General features: G+C 44.2%; 1 protein-coding gene and 1 pseudogene across 3 annotated transcripts; one reads left to right on the top strand and one right to left on the bottom strand.

The window, feature by feature from the left end:
• The first annotated feature begins 1,272 nt into the window (after positions 1–1,272).
• LOC100764986 lies at positions 1,273–2,725 on the top strand (annotated as a pseudogene).
• A 1,432-nt stretch (positions 2,726–4,157) lies between these two features.
• LOC103163672 (natural cytotoxicity triggering receptor 3 ligand 1) lies at positions 4,158–21,375 on the bottom strand. Of its 3 annotated transcripts, XR_004770541.1 has the most exons (7): positions 21,244–21,375; positions 19,889–20,235; positions 18,436–18,783; positions 10,238–10,558; positions 8,074–8,190; positions 6,347–7,095; positions 4,158–4,558 (listed from the first exon to the last, which is right to left on the bottom strand). XR_004770541.1 is itself a non-coding variant. In XM_027420551.2 (6 exons), exons 2-5 carry the CDS (start codon positions 20,130–20,132, stop codon positions 8,096–8,098), a joined length of 1,008 nt encoding a protein of 335 aa, XP_027276352.1. In that variant the 5' UTR covers positions 20,133–20,235; positions 21,244–21,375; the 3' UTR covers positions 4,158–7,095; positions 8,074–8,095. The 3 variants fall into 3 exon arrangements, 2 of the variants coding, with proteins under 2 accessions (XP_027276352.1, XP_027276353.1); XM_027420551.2 differs by having other exon boundaries at positions 4,158–7,095; XM_027420552.2 differs by having other exon boundaries at positions 4,158–6,557.
• Positions 21,376–21,484: the final 109 nt, after the last annotated feature.

The following is a 21,484-nucleotide window of genomic DNA, read 5'->3' as shown; positions in this document are numbered from 1 at the left end:
GGAGCTGGAGCTAAAGCTTAGCGGTTGAACACCTGCCTGGTGTGCACAGGGGCCCCTGACCAATCCCCAGTACCACCAGAAAAAGAAAAAGGGAATTTTAACAAATGTTATGAATTTTCATGATTTTAAGACATTTAAAGTGAACATATGTAAACACTGACTAGAACATCCCAAGCAAGCACCAAGTTAGAGGAATCATTGTATATTCATTCAATGAGGATAGCAAATCCTACACAGTGAGATCAGCGTCTGAATACTGGGAACTGAAGAGCCTTCAGAGTGGGGGAAGGGAAGGAAGAAACACTGTGATTAAAGTAACACTCTCAAACAACAAGAATGGATTCAAAAAGAACAGAAAAGAAAAAGATTGAAGGTCCATCCCCATCTCTCTAAAGAACCAATCCAGGCATAAAATTGTTATAGTCCAAGTTTCCATTTTCTAACTTGTTCTGTGACCAAACCAGAAAACAAATGTAACAAATCTCTATTTTTATACATCTTCTGCTTTAAAGTGGCCCCAATTCCATAAAATGCAGCGAAGGGCAAGTTCTCAGGAAAAGATGTTTAATTCCCCCTGGCTTTGCCTGTGTGTGAAAAAGAAAGAAAAAGATAGAGACAAAAAGCATCATGGGATAGGATTTTTGCCACACTTCTGAGTTCCCTACCTGAAGCAGGCACTGTGGGTCCCTCCAAATGGCCATTGCTAGTGTTGTCTGGGGTCCACACTGTACTGCTCTGGGGAGCACTTCCTTCAGCTGTCCTCCAGTCAGTTCCCAACACTGGGGCTTGTTGTTAAGGGGATTGAACACTGAAGGAACAACCAACACGTCTTCCCCCGCTGAGCCAATGAAATGCCTTCTAATCCAGAAGCAGTGTGTGCTTTGTTAGGCTTGCCTATGAGCCTGATAAGCATGATGGAGACACCCCACACCCTGAAATCTCCATCCTATAGGACTGGAGGGAACAGATTGGGAATTCACAGGATGGGGTGATTTCGGATAAACACACTGCTGCTTCGTGAGATCAGTTCTGGGTCAATGAAGGCTTGCTTCACCTCGCTGGGGTCTTTGGCAGCTCTCTTGGATAGTTTCATGTCAACTTGTCACTAGCTAAAGTCTTCTGAAAGGAAGGAACCTCAATTAAGAAAATGCCTCCACGGGGATTCTTCCAGGGGTTGAATGCGGTCAGGTCACTGTGGTCTCTGTTGTTACGTGGTCTTCACCACCTCCACCTCCAGCCCCAGCTCCACCTCCACCACCACCTGGTACAGAAATGCTGGGCATCCTGTGAAGAACACTTGGCCACTCATCTGTGTGCAAACATTCTGAGAAGTGACTCAGACAGGCACAGTGTGCGGCACACATTCCTGCAGTTAGGATGCCCAGCCCACCTCACGTGCAGGTGTCCCTTGTGGAAAGTGTGGACCCACCAAAAAAGGCCAAAGGGAAAGAGCTGTTTGATCAAATTATGCATCACCTGGTCTTCATGGAAGTGACTGTTTGTGTCTGAGATTCATGGATTCAGCCCAAGTGGCACATTGGTTGGAAGATACAAAAAGTGTGAAAAAAAAAAAAAGTGAAAAATGGTTCATCCTATTGTCTTCATCTTGGAGTTAAGTTTTATTCCTAGAAACCAAATAATCTTCATGAGGAGCTAACTGGTATTACTTGTTCTTCAGTTCAAACAAGATATTCTCTGTGGGAAATTAGACTTTCCCTTTGATACAGCAGTTCAGTTGGCAGCTTATAATCAGCAAGCTGAACTTGGTGACTGAATGTGCTGAATTGGCTATTTTTTGAGAAATGGGAAGAATACAGATGTCAGACTCCAGGACAAACTGAAACCAAGTAGCTGAATAAAGCCAAATAGTTAGAAATGGATGGAGTTGATATGCATGTGGTCAAAGCTAGAGATAGGAATGACTATGGCTTGGAGCCAACTTTTTATTATGGCCCAAGGTAACCAGATTGGATTTTAGGAATAAATTAACTCCCGTGGCTGTGGAAGATGCTGACCAGGGCACAGAGCAGAAGCACACCTTTGTCTTTAGTTCATCCAAAGCCTGCAAAGGCTTACAGAAGTGGGCTATGGAGGACTAGGCCTTCTTCTGCCTCCAAGGACCTGTCCAAAAGTTTGCATCAATCAGGATTCATTTGGCCAGGATCATGATTAGATAGTGGGAAAACGGTATCAGATCACAAAACTAACGAAACAAGACGATGACCTCCTGCAGAAGAAGGCCCAGCAAGCAATACTCCAGCGTTCCCTACAGATGAAAGTAAGCACAACACAACCTGAAGATCTTGGCATGCATAATGCTTCAACCCAGAGTAATGACTCCCAGTCAGTTTGGGATGAGATGTCTCCTGAGCCTGTGACTCCTTCCTCACCCTCTGGTCCTCTGCTGGTGGAGAAAGAGAACCTTCCACAGAATTCTGCAGCAGACCAACTCAACAGGACATGGCTCTCTGCCACCAGTGACCACTGTCAATGGGGTGGAAACCAGGGGATCTCAAGGGCTGTGCCCCAACCCTGGGCTGCACATGGAAACTACACTGACTTTGTGCTTGAGCATGGTGTGAAGAATGCAGGAGCTCATCACGGTGCTCACTTTCCTGGCCATGCAGCCACGGCTGGGACAGGAGTTACACCTTTTAGGCCATGGAACTCTGCCATCCAGGTTGACAATGTATTTTGCAGTATTTATAGAGGACTGATTCCATAAGGAGTGCTGGAGAGAATTTATTTCATACTGAGTCACTAGTCACACAATGCTGTGGCTGACATCTGTGGAAGGGACGAGAACCTGGAGAAGCTGTAAGCTGTCGTTGACAATGGCAGATGTTGCTGTGTTGAGAGGTGTACATGCCACTATGGCCTTGAGAAAGGTTCCCACAATCTTAGCAGTTAACACATCACTCAGAGCATCTCTCAGGAGTTTTGTGTTTATGATAAACCGTCAGTTGTCATGCTACCACGTGCTGTCTAAATAAACATAAGTTTAAAGACTAAGACACAAAAAGCATACCTCAAAGGTGTTCGGTCATGGTGCATCAGCCTTTGGTGTATAGTAATACTGTTCTCAGATACTGCTTTCTAAAGTGACCCACGCCTTAATTTCAGTTAAGTAGCTGTGGTTTTAATAAAAATTTAATGTGCTTCTTTTTTAATAAATGTATTTTGTTACCTCAGGTCTAGAAATTGCAATCATAAAATGACTGGTGTAGAGAGATGAGTCTGAATGACGTCTCTGGGTGGTTAACAGATAGTTAACTAAATGGTTACATCACTGGTGGATGGTTACACCAAATGCAACGTGGAAATCTTTCTTAGGCCACTGCTCTTTTCTTCCTCATTGATAATCATTAACAGATCAACCAGGACTGTAACACCCTCATTATCTGGCCTTACACAACCTTTAAAATAAAAATAAAGAAAATGTCTGTGTAAGATCAGGCTGTAGGCAAGCCTGTAGGGCATTTTCTTAATTAGTGATTGATGGGGGAGGGCCCTGTCCATGGTGGGTGGTTCCATTCCTGGGTTGGTGGTTCTGGGTTCTATAAGGAAGCAGACTAAGCAAGCCAGTGAGCAGCAGCCCTCCATGGCCTCTGCATCAGCTTGTCTCCAGGTTCCTGTCCTGTTTGAGTTCTTGTCCTGACTTCCTTTGATGATGAACAGTGATATGGAAGTGTAAGCCAAATAAACCCTTTCCTCTCTGAGTTGCTTTGGTCATGGTGTTTCTTCACAGTGGTAGAAACCCTAACTAGAAAAGACGTTTGCTATGTCTGGAGAATCACCCTCATAATGATATCCCCAGGAAGGCTGCCAAGTGCCTAATTTGACCCAGGAACAGAGTGGCTGTCTTCCAGGATTGCTTTTTCATAAGTCAGGATACTTACTATATACCCTGTGGGTCCTAACAGAAAACAGGAGAAACAAAGAAACAAAAGTATCATACACCCACAAGGTTCCAAACAATCTAACAAAAGATGCCTGTAGCAGTGGCCGTGGGGACAGCACAGAACTACCACCAGCAGCCACATGCGCTCTTTAATCTTTCAGAGATCTTGACTCAGGTACAGATCGATTCTTAACTTTGCCACAGAAAAACTCAGATTCTGACTTCACTGAAGAAAAGAATTTCAAAACAAACCATCGTAAAGGATATTTGGAGTTTATTACAAAGAGATGTTACCATACATTTTAACACAAGGATCAAGAATAAGGCACTTGAAAGTAAAAAATAAAAATAAATAAATCAAGGCCCATGGTTGTGGGCTTCCCAGAGAACAACCTCCCTTCATGGGCTTTATAGTATTATTACATAGAATTTACTATTTATCTTACTTATTTGAGGCATTGTCTCATTGTGCAGCCTTGGCTGGCCTGGAACCCACTATGTAGATCAAGCTGGCCTCAAATTCACAGAGATCTGCCTCCCAGTGGTAGGTTAAAGGTGTGCAGTGCTGTGTCTAAATTATACACAGAGTTATGGTGGCTTTGGAAGTCACTGTCTCCAAAGGGTGATCCCTGAGGTGCACCTGGCAGGGCAGCAAGTCTAGGTTGCAGAGATACAGGCAGTTAGACATCCCATTGTAAACAAAGCTATTCTTATTTGGGAGGTTCACAAAACACAGGGAGGGGGAGGCCTTGCCTGGGACCCTGGATACGGAGGACTGGTGTATTGCTATTTTAACACTCCTAACATAAATGTCCCTGTTGATAACAACTGTCACACAATTCATAAACACGAATTACACCAAAACTTTCTTTTAAGCTGGTGAGAGGCTCCAACCAGACTCCAGAGCAGGGGTTCCATCCTCTCTCCATTTTCTCCCCCGTTTTTCTATCCTGCCTCAGTTCTAGTTTGGAGAACATAAATTCCTGTTCCCCCAAGCTTTGCATCTTAGAAGGCTTATGTAACACAACAGAACACAAATACCTTTAGCACATAAAGGAGCCAGAACTAATCATGGTCATTGCACAGAAATCTCTTCTCTATCAGTGAAGAATAACTTAAGACTCTTTGGCCAGTAAAACTGTAAGGTCCACAAACAGACCCTTTCTCTGAAATGCAAATGCATCTCATACATATAACAAAACACTTATCTCAAGGCAAACAGAGGTAGATAAGAGCTTCAAATAGCAGGGCTGTACTTGTCAAGTCTTTCCTTGGTCACAATATATTTCATATAAAAGAGAGCAACCACTGGCCACTTGGCTTTGTAAACTTTTGAATAACACATCAAGTTCAGATACTCAGCTTTACAAATTCACTTTTAAATACTTGCTTCCAAATAGGTCATTTAAAACATCAACATAAGCAGTCTACTGGTGGAGTTGTTGAGGTCTCTCATTCGTATCACTTGCACAAGGAGACCTTGGCATGTCCTTCCTATCTATCTACACCCCACACTCCTTATTTTGTTGTGTTTGTGCATGATGGGAGGGCATGCCTTGGGGAGTGTGTGGAGGTCAAAGGGCAACTATACAAAGTTGGCTCTCTCCTTCTACCTTCACTTGTATTCTGGGAATGGAACTCAAGTGCCCAGGCTGAGCCATCTTATTGGTCCTGATATTCCTTCTATTTGCCTTGATCACAGACAGACAGACAGATAGATAGACACACACACACAGACAGACAGACATAGACCAACACATACACACACAGACAGACAGATGATTGGTAAACAGACAGGTATAAAGAATTATTTGCTTCTCTCATCATACTGCCCTAGCTAAGACTCCAAGAAGTATATTGAATAAGAGCAGAGAAAGTAGACATCCTTGTCTCCTGCCTGACTTTAGTGAAAACACAGCAATTTTCTTCTCTGACCTCCACATCCACGGATAAACTCACACACATGCAATAAATCAATAAATAATAAATGTTAAAAAATATTTCCTTTCTTCTTGTGTCTTCATCTAGTTTTGGTATGACACTGATACTGGCTTTGTAAGAGAGTTTGGTGGTGACCTTTCCTGTCTTCAGAAGAGCTGGTGTGAGCACTTCACTGAAGGCCCGTCAACACTGCTTTGTCTGGAGACATTGTTGTATTGTCATCATCACCACCACCACCACCACCACCACCACCATCATCATCATCACATCAATCTCACTGCTCCTAACAGATCTGGGATTTTGCTTCTGTTTTTTTGTTTGTTCGTTTTGTTTTGTTTTGTTTTGTTTTGTTTTGTTTTTCGAGACAGGGTTTCTCTGTGTAGACCTGTAGACCAGGTTGGCCTCAAACTCACAGAGATCTGCCTGTCTCTGCCTCCAGAGTACTGGGATTAAAGGTGTGCACCACCACCACCTGGCCCTAACAGATTTGTTTAAATTATTTACCTCATTTGGGTTTAATTCTGGTAGATCATATGCACCGAGTAATTCATCCAATACTTTAAAATTTTCTAATTTAGTGGAATATCTGTTTTTAAAGAATGCCCTAGTGGCTCCCTGAGCTTCTGAGTGGCTCTGACTTTAGTAAGGTCGGCTTTGCTTTCGGCCAGGTAGCCAAAGGGTTCCTCCAAGATGACAAGCAGCACCTTGATCAGAGCTAGAGAAAGTAAAGAATAAAAGACAGCAATCAGTGTCACAAACACTTCCATAAACCTGGGTAAGGATTTGTTGATCAGATTTACAAAGGACAAACCCTTTGTTCCTTGGAGTCATTAACATGTTTTTTTGTTTCCATTTGATTAATCTCTGCCCTAATCTTAACTCCAACAATAGATTTGGGGTTTGGCTTGAGCTTATTTTTCCAAGGCCCTATGGTGTATCATTAAATTGTTTATATTAATAGGCACTTAGAGCTGTAAATGTCCCCCGAAGACTGTTTTCACTGGAAGTTCTGGCATACTGTGTTTTCATGATTAAGTATCTCATGTAGAAAATAATCCTAAAAATTGATCTTTAAAAATTGCAGCTTAGGCTTTCTTAGCAAACAGAACACCAAATGGTTGGACCCCAAGTCAAGAAGCTGCCCACTTGAAGGACAAAATAAAGACAGAAGAGATAGCTGCAAAGGTTCAGGCTTTGTGCCTTTTCTTCACTTAGGGGTTCCTGCAAGATGACAAGCAGCACCTTGATCAGAGCTAGAGAAAGGTAAGAATAAAAGACAACAATCAGTGTCACAAGAAACACTTCCTTAAACCTAATGCACAGGTTTCTCATTGGCTCAGGCCCAACCAGGAAAGTAAGTTCCAGAAAACAGCTTGTCTGCCTTGTATCAGCAGCCTCTTTTCTCCTTCTTTTTGAAACAGACTTATTTCTCTATTATTTGTATGTGTTTGTGTGTGTGCCTACATGAGTTTATTTCACTGTGTGTGTGTGCATGACCCTGTGGAGATGAGAAGATGTTTTCAAGGTTGTGAGCCACCATGTGGCTGCTGAGAACTGAAACCCTGACCCTCTACAAGAGCATCAAGTGCTCTTAGCTGCCAAGCATATCTGCAGGCGCTGCAGCCGGCATCCTGTTGTCTGACTGTCCCACCTCTCCTAATGTAGCACAATGAGAAGCATTAGCCCTGCACAGATTGTGCCCTGGCAGGCCCGTAAGTGATGACAATGCACCTGACTACCTAGAACCTTCTAACCAACACATTTGCACTGGATCCTGAGCCTCTGAAGCGGCTGCACCATTCTCTTCAATTGGCTGGGTAATAATCAGAAATTTAATTTAGAAAGATCTAGCAGGAAGTTAGAAATTCTTGGTCACCCCACTGAAAACTTGTGGTCAGTTAGCCCGCTAAGGTGTTAACAAAATATGAGCAATGAGGGACCTGACTCCCTCCACTGAGGATTCTGTGTGTGGCAGAACACTATAGTCCACTCACAGTTCATGGTCTCAACTAATAAGGTCAGATGCAACGCACAGTGAAAGCCGTACCCCATGGACAGGCAGCAGCTCCATGGCCCTTCTCCACAGAGTCACGGAGGGACCAGATGGAAAAACTCTTCCTAAAGCAATATCAGAAACAATACAGAACACCCCAGCACCCATCCCCAGAACACCCTAACACTGTCTGGTGACTGTGATCACAAACACCTGAAGCTAAGTTCTTGATACTGACCTGTGCTTTGTCTTGCAGGCTCTTACCATGTCCAGAGGCAATAAACTGCTGCTAAAATGAGTACTAAAACCAGCAGAACACAGGGACTAACAATGGTAACATATATCTCCACAGATCCTGGAAAGAAAGAGAAATTGGGTATTGGGATGGTTAATACTGTCAACTGGACAGGACTGAGAATCACCCAGCAGGCAATCCTCTGTGCACAGCCTGAAGGACTGTCTATATTAGGTTAACTGTGGCCGACACTGTTCAATTCGTTGGGGTCCTGGACTAAGCAAGAAGAAAGCAAGCTGAGCACTCAGCGTCTTCTGTGTCCTGACTTCACACAAACTGTGGCCACCTGCCTCAGGTACCTGGAGCCATCATTTCTCTGCCTTAATGGACTTACCCTTGAATGGTAAGCCAAGAATAAGCCCTTTCTTCATTGAGTTGCCTTTGTCGGAGTATTTTATGATGGCAACAGGAATAAGTAGCAAATATAAACACAAAGAAAAAGCTTACTAGGTCAAAGACTACACAGGACTGGTGCTAAAATTTGTGTGGCTGATGTCAGTTCTCATCACAGAGCCACCACCAGGCCTCTGCCATGTGTTAGCATCAGCATTCCTATCACACACACCCTCAGACATCTGAGTATTTAACGCAGCATGCTTGGAAGCCCAGCCTGAAGGGGTTCATGAGTTCAAGTCAGTTGGGCTGAAAATTGAAACTTTGTCTTAAAATAAAATAAGGAAAGGAAGGGAGTAGAGATGTAGCTCCACTATGGAGCACCTGTCTGGCATGCACCGAGCCCTGGGTTCAAGGCCCAGCACTGCATGAAGCTGGGCATAGTGATTGATATGTGCCTATAATTCTAAGCTTCTGGAAGTAGAAGTGGGAAGATCAACAGCTCAAGATCATCGTAGACTACACAGCAAATTCGAGGCCAGACGGCCACGTTACAGCCTGTGTCTAGAGAAAGGAGGGTCTGCGAGAGGACTCGGTGAGTTAAGGTGATTGAGCCGGGTCACTACTGCCCACTTAAGGAGGAGACAGACTTCATAAAGTTGTTCTCTGAGGTCCACACATGCACCATTGTGCATGCCCCCACATATACACATACAAACTTGTAAAAGAAACAAAGGAGGAGGGCTGGAGGAAAGAAAGAAAGAGGGGATGGAGAAAAGGAAGGAGTATGTGAGAGATAAAATATGGTCTAAGTAATATCAAAGACAACACATCACACACAAGGTTCTAGGCTACATCATATAACATCACATCCACCCAAACAAAAGTGCATATTAGATACACACAGCATATTTAAGTTAAATGCGCACACACACACTCACACACAGACACACGCACGTACTCACAGACACACACACACACACACACACACACGCACTCACACTGCACACGCACACACGCACACACACACTCACACACTACACACACTCACACACTACACACACTCACGCACTCTCTCTCTCTCTCTCTCACACACACACACACACACACACACACACACAGCCCTATTCAGTCCTTGCCTTCTTTATTCCTCTCGGTTCAGTGTTTGATCAGCAGAGTCATCCCCACTAAACACTGGAGCCACAATCGGGGCAGCCCAGGATACAGGCTCAGACACCCCACCCTACTAGGAGGAGCATAACTGCAGTGGGTGTGCTAGCCTAGAAGTACAGTACTTCTGTACGAAGCTGTAGCCGTCATCACGACCATCCTCTGTGGCCTCCTTATCTCGACACACTGCCCATAGACTACCGATTGGATTTAAACATCTAACAGCATCCGAGGGGGACCTATAACCTGACAAGAAAGGGTGCTGGCACTGCTGGCCCCTGGCCCCCGACAGTCTCTTATTCTCAGAGGATGATGCTGGCCCGGTCTCCAAGGAGCTGGCCAGCTGCCCACTCCCTGTCACAGGACCATCCAGACCCTTAGGCTGTTCTGAGCTGACAAACAGCCCTGATGGCTCTATTCCCCCTGCAGCTGACTCTGGACCCAAATCTGGACTGCTGCTCTGGGGTCTGAGCTGAACTAGACCCTTACTTGTTCTCCTTCAACCCCAAATTTCCTCTTCTTCCCCAGCAAAGATCCTAGACCTCTCAAAATCCCAAGCTTCCTGTCACATGTCCTCAAGTGGGGAGAGCAGGAGGATGCTCACCTTTCTTAGGCAGTATAACATTAAGCTTCTTGGGGACAAGCAAGGATCTGTGTGACACCACACAGTAGTAGATAATCCCATGGTCTCCCGGAGCTGGTTTCAGGGCCAAGGAGCTGGTAACACTGAAGGTGCCATCATCATTCCTCACAGTGGGGCCAGTGATTACACCCTCAGTAATCACTTGGAAATGGGAGTCCTTCAGGCTGTGTCTCTCCCACTTTATGTCAAAGGCTTCTGGGTAGAATCCATCTAGCTTGCATATGAGCCGTTCACCAATTCTCTCTGTAGCTGGTATCACAAAAAATTCTATGGCCGGGTCAGCTGCCAGAGAAAAGAACCACAATTTGGAGTCTGCTGAGATCGCTGGGCTACTCCCACCCCCACTCGGGGCAAAGGTGAACTTCGGCCCTGCATTGGACCCAACTTAGGCCTGCCCACTCTGGGAACTCCTGTCCTGGGGTCTGCAAGGCAGGTCGACTTGGCCCCTGAGGATCAGGCAACCCTGAGTCTGCTTACATTGCTGTGCTAGTCCAGCTCCCACCCACCTGGAGAGCGAGTGCCTCAGACCCGTCTGCACCCACTGGAAAAGAAACTGGGACCCATACACACCAGGAGAGGAAGAGACACCACCTGCACCCACTGGAAGAAGAGGTAGGAAGACGACAATATAAGAACACATTCAACAACAGAAAAACCAATATGACACCAGCAGAGTCTAGGGACTCCATTCCAGCAAGACCTGAATATCCCAACACAGATGATGCAGAAGAGAATGACCTTAAAAGCAACTTCGTGAAGATGATAGAGACCCTAAGAGAGGAAATGAGAAAATCCTTCAAAGAAATGGAAGAAAAGACAAACCAAAAATTGCAAGAAACAAATCAAACACTGCAAGGTTTGAAAGCCAAAATAGAGACAATAAGAAAAACAGAGTCTGAGGGAATGCTGGAATTAGAAAAGATGGGTAAATCATCAGAAACTACAGGTGTAAGCATAACCAACAGTATACAAGAGATGGAAGAGAGAATCTCAGATGTTGAAGACACACTAGCAGAAATAGATTCATCGAACAAAGAAAATCTTAAGTCCAACAAATCCCTAACACAAAATATCCAGGAAATATGGGATACAGTGAAAAGACCAAACCTAAGAATAACAGTATAGAAGAAGGTGAAGAAACCCAACTCAAAGGTGCAGAAAACAAATTCAACAAAATCATAGAAGAAAACTTACCCAACCTAAAGAAAGACATGCCAATAAAAGTACAAGAAACCTAGAGAACACCAAATAGAGTGGACCACAAAAAAGTCCACTCATCACATAATAATTAAAACACCAAACATACAGAATAAGGAAAGAATATTAAGAGCCTCAAAGGAAAAAGGCCAAGTAATATATAATGGCAAACCTATCAGAATTATACCTGAATTCTCCGTGGAAACTATGAAATCCAGAAGGTCCTGGATAGATATTCTACCAATAGTAAGAGACTATGGATGCAAGCCCAGACTACTATACCCAGAAAAGCTTTCAATCATTATAGATGGAGAAAACAAGATACTCCACGATAAAAACCAGATTTAAACAATACATAGGCACTAATCCAGCCCTACAGACAGTACTGGAAGGAAAACTCCAACCTAGGAAAGTTAACTACATTCACAAAAACATAGGCAATAGATAATCCCACTTTGCCAAAAGCCAAAAGAAAAAGCAGGGTAAATCCACACACAATACCAACAACAACAACAAATCCAAAACAAACAAGAATAAGCACTCAATAGTCCTGAATTTCCCTCAATATTAATGGTCTTAACTCGCCTATAAAAAGACACAGGCTAACAGAATGGATACAAAGACAGAATCCATCCTTCTGCTGCATACAAGAAACACATCTCAACTTCAAAGACAGACAGTACCTCAGAATAAAGGGTTGGGATAAAATATTCCAATCAAATGAACCCAAGAAACAAGCTGGTATAGCTATCCTAGTATCTAACAAATTAGACATCAAACTAAAATCAATCAAAAGAGATGAAGAAGGGCATTTTATATTCACCACAGGAAAAATCCATCAGGAAGAAGTCTCAATTCTGAACATCTATGCCCCAAATACAAAGGCACCCACGTTCATAAAAGAAACATTATTAAAACTCAAATCACACATAAGACTTCATACAGTTATAATGGGAGAATTCAACACCCCACTCTCACCACTGGACAGGACACCAGAGAGAAACTTAACAAAGAGACAAAGGAACTAACAGAAGTTATGACCCAATTGGGATTAACAGACATCTATAGAACATTCCATCCAAACACAAAATAATATACCTTCTTCTCAGCATCACCTTCTCTAAAATCAACCACATACTTGGTAACATAGCAAACCTACACAGACACAAAAAATTGGAATAACCCCCTATGTCTTACCTTATCAGACCACCATGCTTTAAAGTTAAAATTCAACAATACAAATTGCAGAAAACCTACCAACTCATGGAAATTGAATAATGTGCAATTGCACCATTCCTAGGTCAAGGAAGAAATAAAGAAAGAAAAAAAGACTTCCTAGAATTCAATGAAAATGAAGACACAACATACCCAAACTTATGTGACACTTTGAAAGCAGTGCTAAGAGGAAAGTTCATAGCTCTAAGTGCCCACATGAAGAAACTTGAGAATAGTCACACCAGAGAATTTACAGTACAACTGAAAGCTCTAGAACAAATAGAAGCAAATTCACCCCAGAGGAGTAGACTCCAGAAAATAACCAAACTGAAGGCAGAAATCAATAAAGTTGAAACAAAGAAAACAATTCAAAGAATCAATGTAACAAAGAGTTGGTTCTTCAAGAAAATCAACACGATAGACAAACCTTTATCCAAACTAACCAAAAGGCAGAGACAGAACATGCAAATTAACAAAATCAGAAATGAAAGGGGGGATATAAAGACAGACACAGAGGAAATCCAGAGAATTTTCAGGTCATACTTTGAAAACCTGTACTCCACGAAATACAAAAATCTAAAGGAAATGGACAATTTTCTGTACAGATATCACTTACCAAAATTGAAGTAAGAACAGATAAGCAACTTAAAAAGACCTATATCCCCTTAGGAAATAGAAGCAGTCATCAAAAGTCTCCCAACCAAAAAAATCCCAGGGCCAGATGGCTTCAGTGCAGAATTCTACCAGAAATTCAAAGAAGAGCTAATACCAATACTCCTCAAATTGTTCCACACAATAGAAGCAGAAGGTTCATTGCCAAACTTTTTTTTACAAGGCTACAATTACCTTGGTACCCAAACCACACAAAGACACAACTAAGAAAGAGAACTACAGATCAATATCCCTCATGAACATTGACTCATAATACTCAGTAAAATACATTGACTCAAAAATACTCAGTAAAATACTGGCAAACTGAATCCAAGAACATATCAGAAAAATCATCCACCATGATCAAGCAGGCATCATCCCAGGGATGCAGGGTTCATTCAACATACAAAAATCTATCAATGTAATCCACCATATAAACAAACTACAAAAGAAAAATGATCATCTCACTAGATGCTGAAAAAACCCTTGACAAAATCCAACATCCCTTCATGATAAAGGTCCTGGAGAGATCAGGGATAACAGGAACATACCTAAACATAATAAAAAACAATATACAGTAAAACAACAGCTGACATCAAACTAAATGGAGAGAAACTCAACATGATTCCTCTAAAATCAGGAACAAGACAAGGCTGTCCACTCTCTCCATATCTCTTCAATATTGTACTTGAAGTTCTAGCTACAGCAATAAGACAACAAAAGGAGATCAAGGAGATATAAATTGGAAAAGAAGAAGTCAAACTCTCACTATTTACAGATGATACGATAGTTTACATAAGTCACTCAAAAAAACTCTACCAGGGAGCTCCTAAGTGGCAGGATACAAGATCAACTAAAAAAAACAGTAGCCTTACTATATACAGATGAAAAATGAGCTGAGAAAGAAATCAGAGAAACATCACCCTTTACAATAGCCACAAACAATATAAAATATCCTGGGGGTAACACTAACCAAACAAGTGAAAGACCTGTATAGCAAGAACTTTGAGTCTTTAAAGAAAGAAATTAAAGAAGATACCAGAAAATGGAAAGATCTCCCATGCTCTTGGATAGGTAGGATCAACATAGTAAAAATGGAAATCTTGCCAAAAGCAATCTATAGATTGAATGCAATCCCCATCAACATCCCACACAATTCTTCACAGATCTTGAAAGAACAATATTCAACTTTGTATGAAGAAACAAAAGGCCCAGGTAGCCAAAACAACCCTGTACAATAAAGGAACTTCCGGAGGCATCAACATTCCTGATTCCAAGCTATACATGGAACTATAGTAATGAAAACAGCTTGGTATTGGCACAAAAATAGACAGGTAGAGCAATGGAATCAAATTGAAAAATCTGATAATAACTCACATACCTACAAACACCTGATTTCTGACAAAGAAGCTAAAGTTATACAATGGAATAAAGAAAGCATTTCAACAAATGGTGCTGGCATAACTGGATGCTGCCATGTAGAAGACTGCAGATAGATCCATGCCTATTACCATGCACAAAACTAAAGTCTCAATGGATGAAAGACCTCAACATAAATCCAGCCACACTGAACTTATTAGAAGAGAATAATTGAATTGGTACAGGAGACCCTTGAATGAATTGGTACAGGAGACCCCTTCCTGAACATTACACCAGTAACACAGACACTGAGACCGACAATTAATAAATGGGACCTCCTGAAACTGAGAAGCTTCTGTAAGGCAAAGGACACAGTCAGCAAGTCAAAACAGCAGCTGACAGACTGGGAAAAGATATTCACCAACCCCACATCCTACAGAGGGCTGATCTCCAAAACTTACAAAGAACTCAAGAAGCTAGTTTCCAAAACACCAAATAATCCAATTAAGAAGTAGGGTACAGATCTAAATAGAGAATTCTCAATAAAGGAATCTAAAATGGCTGAAAGACACATAAGAAAATGTTCAACCTCCTTAGACATCAAAGAAATGAAAATCAAAACAATTCTGAGATACCATCTTACTCCTGTCAGAATGGCTAAAATCAAAAACACCAAAGACAGTTTATGCTGGAGAGGATATGGAGAAAGGGGAACACTCCTCCATTGCTGGTGGGAGTGCCAATTCATACTTTGGAAATCAGTATGGCGATGCCTCAGGAAAATGGAAAACAGTCTACCACAAGACCCAGCAATTCCACTCTTAGGCATATACCCAAAAGAAGCACATTCATACAACAAGGACATCTGTTCAATGATGTTCATAGCAGCATTATTTGTAATAGCCAAAACTTGGAAGCAACCTAGATGCCCCTCAACTGGAGAATGGATAGAGAAAATGTGGTACATTTACACAATGGAGTACTGCTCAGCAGAAAAAAAAAAAAAAAAAAAAAACAATGGAATCTTGAAATTCACAGGCAAGAAACCACTCTGAGTGAGGTAACCCAGTCACAAAAAGACAAACATGGTATGTACTCACTCATATATGGATTTTAGACATAGAGCAAAGGATTACCAGCCTACAATCCACACCAACAGAGAAGCTGGGAAACAAGGAGGACCCTAAGAGAGACATACATGGTGTCCCCCCCACCCCCCGCCAAAAGGGGAAAGGGACAAGATCTCCTGAGCAAATTGGGAGCATGGGGGGAGCAGACAGGGAACCAGGAGAATGAGAAGGGGAGAAGAGGAGGGGTGAGGAGGACATATGAGAGAAGGAAGGTTGAGTCGGGGGAAGAATAGAGGAGAGCAAGGTAAGAGATACCATAAGAGAGGGAGCCATTATAGATTTAAAGAGAAATCAGACACTAGGGAAATGTCTGGAGATCTACAAAGATGACACCAACTAACAATCTAAGCAACAGTGGAGAGGCTACCTTAAATGCCCTCCCCTGATAATGAGATTGATGACTAAATTATATTTCATCCTAGAACCTTCATCCAGCAGCTGATTAAAGTAGAAGCAGACACCCACAGCTAAACACTGAGCTGAACTGGAATCCAGGTGCAGAGAAGAAGGAGTGATGAGCAAAGGGGTCAAGACCAGGCTGGAGAAACCCACAGAAACAGCTGACCTGAACAAGGGGGAGCTCTTGGTCCCCAGACTGATAGCTGGGAAACCAGCATAAGACTGATCCAGACCCCATGAACAAGGGTGTCTGTGAAATCTATGGAAATCTATGGGGCCTCTGGTAGTGGGGCCCATTCCACATAGAGGGATACTTCCTAACCCTAGACACAAGGGGGAGGGCCTAGGCCATATCCCAAAGGATATGACAGACTCTGAAGACGCCCCCCATGGAAGGCCTCACCCTCCCTGGGGAGCAGAAAGGATATGGGATGGGCAGGGTGTTAGTGGGGGGCAGGGGAGAAAGGGAGAGAGAGGGAACTGGGATTGACATGTAAAACAATCTTGTTTCTAATTTAAATTAAAAACTGGGGAAAAATAAGAACCACAATCTGGCTAGAGCAAACCACCTGTTTCTTTCTTCACACCACAGCTTCTAACTCAGCAATGAGCTTGGGGGACCCCCCCCCCCCCGAGTTTACCACACCAGACTGGGAGCTCCCTGGAGATAGACCGAGAAGATCTTATTGGCATGTTTGACCCCTGGCAAGCGCTCAGGGTGGGTGAGTGAACAGGTTAAGACTGTTTAATCAAATGTTCTGGGTATGCTGGTGGTAGTGCTGTGACCCTCATTTACAAAGCAATTTTGTCAAGTAGAGTTTTTGAAGCTATTGTCAGACATTTTTCAGATTATAAAAAAGCACTGGAGCATGCCTGTAGTGAACACTACTGATCCTCAGCATGTTTGCCTTGGGAATGACCTGTCCTGGTTAAAGAGATGCTGTAGGAAGGTGCAGTCACCCTGGATCTATTCAGAGGCACGAAAGCACCTTCCAGGAAGCATCCTTAAGGAATGCTGCTGTGATAGCAATAACTGAGAAGACAAATAAGGCATGGTGTGGAGGCACAAAGTGCAATACCAGCTCTCAGGAGACGGAGGCACGAGGATCAGAATGCAAGGCCATCTGCAGCTACACAGCAACTCCTGGCCAGCCTAGGCTACCTGAAACCACTTTCCAAAAAGCCAAACAAGGAAATAATGTCAGGTCATAAACTCTGAAGGAAAAAAAATAGCAAGTTAGGATTACTAAAAACTCAACACTTCTGTGTAGAAGTTGGCAAAGTAAAATGAACACACTTTGTGAAAAGCATGCAATAAACGACTTTTATCCAAAATATATAGCAAGTTCAGAACCAACCTCCTGGGATATATGAAACCATCTCAAAGCAAACAAGCAAACACACTGTGCCAATGAGTCTAACTAAATACCAAAATGCACAACACCCTGACATCAGGAAGCAGTTAATGACACTGACCTAAGTAACTGCAGGTGAATGCAGTGGGGTTGAAGGCAGAAGCGGTCACAGACATGCACTGTGACAAGGTTGATCTGAGTAGCAGAACAATTCTTCTACTGCTCAAGCCACCTTTCAGCAATTTACTGAGGCCCTGTCCCATTTGACTCATGGGAAAATTTCACTCCAAAGATAGTCAGTGTTTGGTCCAGTCTCTCAGGTTGGAAGTAGCAAAGCTGAATCTGAGTTGAGATCATGGAGCCCAGCCAGGCACCGAACTCCTCTCCCAGCCACCTTCCCGAGGCACCTCTTAAGTGCAGATGGACGGTTCACGCCACAGGTGAAGTACAGAATTACCAAGGCTGCCACTAGAGCAGGCTGCTTACCGACTCTTCCTATAACTCTTAGGGAGATTATCTTTACCTATGAGGACAGAAAAGGATGCTGAAGTTCAGAGTGAATGGTAAGTTCCTAAAGGTTGTCAAACTGTTTTGCCTTTGTTTAGTTTGAGCAGGAGTGGGGGTTGGAGCCAGAGCCTGGCAAACACTTTACAATCAAGCTTCATACATCTCCACACAGAATGTGTAATCCCAGATGCCTTTAAATCCAAGGTCCTCCTGCCTCATCCTCTTTAGCATTTGCCCACCAGCATGGGTTGCAAAGGACAGAACTGAAAACCACAGCCCTCGGCTCTGCTTGGCCATCCACATGTCCACCACTAGACCCGGCACCATCGCAAGCACAAGGACTCACCCACAACGTCTACCCTGGTCATCCCCTCTGCATGTTCTGGGGTGACCACCAGCTTGCATCGGTATTCCCCTGCTTCACTGAGCTTGATCCTAGGCAGATGGAGCGAGGCATCTCCACGCTCTAGCCCCAACAGTGACACATTGGCTCCAGGTCGTAACACCTTTAGGTGATTTCCATAAAGCTCATATATTGGGACCTCGGATTCATTCCACACATTCTTAAAAGACCAGATGATTCCCACAGTCTTGATGTCCAGGTGGGGTGAACCAGGGATTTCACAGGGTACAGTGACATTGGCATGTAGGAATACTATCTGTGTCTCCTCTGCGGTCTTCACTTCCAGCCCACCTATGGCAATAAAAGAACTCAGTTACAGGAGGCTCTTGGTACCCAGGCACTGACTGGGATCAATGAACAGCCCCTTGAATAACTCAGAACAGCTCTTACCTAAGGGCCCTTGTTAATCCAGATAGATTTCCCCCAGCCCTATCCTTTCTTTTACAAGTTTGTTTTGGCTATCAGGGGTCCATGTGCATTTTAGAACCAGATAATTAAATTTTTAACTAAAAATTATATTTATTGAGTATGTGTGTTAGTGGTGTGTGTGTGTGTGTGTGTGTGTGTGTGTGTGTGTGTGTGTGTGGTGTCTATATAGATGTCAGAGAATACTGCAGAAGTACGTTCTCTCCTTAAACCATGTGGGCTCTAGACAGCAAACTCAATTCATGAGGCTTAATCTGATGAATCATCTCAGCAGTCCCAACTGATCAATTTCCACAAAGTCTGATAGGAGTCACCTCGGGGCTGTAGGACCATTTGGGTGTACAAAGGTGCTATATTTTCAGTTAACATGTTTGGTGGTGTGCTGAGTGCAGAATGCTTCATCCTCCCCAAATTTATACGTTGAGGCTGAACCCCCACTGGGACTTGGGGAGATGATTATGGCATGAGGTTGCAGCCCTCTGAATGGGATTAGAGCCATTGGCAAGTGTGTAAGCTGCTATAATGACGGAACAGGAAGTTATCCCAGAGCTAAACTAGCCAGGCCCTTTTCCTAGATTCTCGAGCTACCTTTAGAACATCACCATGAGATGAAAACTGTCCCTCCCCGCCTCTGCGAAACTTTGGTAAAGATGTCTGGATGCCCAAAGGTAATTTTTCTCCAACCTTGCCCAGTTTCCCCATCGTGGGTGAAGTAGCAAGGCATCCCCGAGAGGGATGCAGCCCAGGAAGAGCGCACAGTCAGGTCTTCACAGCATGTGTGAGCCATCAGTCTGTGTATCCGCACTATGGCAAGAGTGCTTGCAGGGTATGTATATCTGTACTATGTATGACAAGAGGCAAGGTAAGGGATGGCAGGCCACAACCACGGTGAGACCCCCATCGGAGCCCACCAGGGATGGCAGGAGCTAGAGCAGCTTCCCTGTTCCTTCCCATTCCATCCACATCCTACCTGCCATGGACATGCACCACAGAAGTAACAACAGCAACCCCAGCAAGCCAGCCTGGCACCCTGCAACCCATGATGAGACCACAGTGCTGGACTTGGCTGGATTGCTGTGCCCTCCAGGTTTCTTGGGTGGTCCTAGGCTGCTGCCACACAGTGAAGAGCCAGGACTGCAGAGAATGGTATGGCATGGCCCCTTGTGGGGCATGTGTGCACTCTCTGGACCCCTCTGGCAACTCTGTGAAGTCATCTTGTCATGAGCAGCAGGACATGCAATTTCACCAGTTGAGCAGTGAAGCAGAGGTGGTCCCCTCAGAGCATGGTGGGGCACACACGGCCAGCAATCCTGGGTCCTGGAAGTGTGTTGCAGAAAACAAGTTCAGAATAGTCAATGTGTTTCTTAAGCAGAAAGACAAGGAACATCCAGGCTCCTCAGCCAAGTGCCTCAGCTATATGTGTGGCAGGGGCTTTGAAGGTGTTTAATCAATTATTAACTTCAGGCTTTTAGGAAAAGATGGGATGTCATAGTCCCATGCCTTCTCTACAAAGTGCAGTCTTTGAAGATGACTAAGCCTCTGTTGGCAGTGTTTGCTTAGGGGGCAGGTTCCCAGCACCAGGCAAGCCTCCAATGTTAGCCCCGAGCAAGAGGAATAGCAAGGAGCTCTAGCTCCAAGTCAGCCTGGGATACATGAGACCCTGCCTAAAAAAATTTTTTAAAGGAAACAAGATCAGAGCATCAGAAGTTTGAGCCTGTCACTCACATATTTGGCGCAGACAGGCAGTCCCAGAAAAAATTTTAAAAAAAGTCATTCTAAGACATTCTTCAACAAACTAACATTCCCCCACCATCCAGACAGCGCCTCAGCCAGATGCCCAGTCTGATAAGAAGCGGTAACTTCATTTTGTGCTATCACAGCTCTCCTTCCAGCCTGGGGCCCCGCTTCTCCCAACTCAACTCTTAGACAATCCTTCTCCTTCTGTCCTCTTTCCCTTAGATCGGGTCCCTCTCTTCCATCCCACTCTGTCCCTCTGTCGTCGTCGCCCGCCATCCGGCCCCGCCCCCCTCCCCCCCCCCCCCGGTCTAATCTCTGTAGCCTCTGAAGCTCGTGACAAGTACACAAGATGGTGGACCCCAACTCGGAAGACCAGATCTGCCTTCCCCTGGATCTGCTCCCACCAGAGTCTCGAAGTTATACAAAGATTTTTAAGAAGAGACTTTTCGCCGGGCGGTGGCGGCGCTTTAATCCCAGCACTCGGGAGGCAGAGAGAGTTCCAACACAGCCAGGAGTGTCACACAGAGAAAACCTGTCTCGAAAAACTAAGAGAGAGAGAGAGAGAGAGATTTTTTCCGTCTTACTCACCAACACCAAATCTGTCTGCTCCGTCCACAGATTTTCTAGAAATTACAAGGGGCAAGCCCACCCTAGAGCACCGCTGCAGAGCGGGCCAACAGGCTGCTGCAACAGCGGCGGCACCGCCGGCGTTCCTGGACTCTGGAGCGGAGGGGGCGGAGAGCGGGGCGTGGCGTGGCGGGGCGGAGAGCGGGGGCGTGGCGGAGGCGGGGCGGAGAGCGGGCGGGGGCGGGGCGAGAGCGGGCGGGAC

Source organism: Cricetulus griseus, chromosome 6 (genome assembly GCF_003668045.3).
Source record: "Cricetulus griseus strain 17A/GY chromosome 6, alternate assembly CriGri-PICRH-1.0, whole genome shotgun sequence".
In the NCBI taxonomy this organism is placed as follows: Eukaryota; Metazoa; Chordata; class Mammalia; order Rodentia; family Cricetidae; genus Cricetulus; species Cricetulus griseus.
Note: the sequence above shows the minus strand (reverse complement) of the source record. Positions and strands in the feature narration are given on the sequence as shown.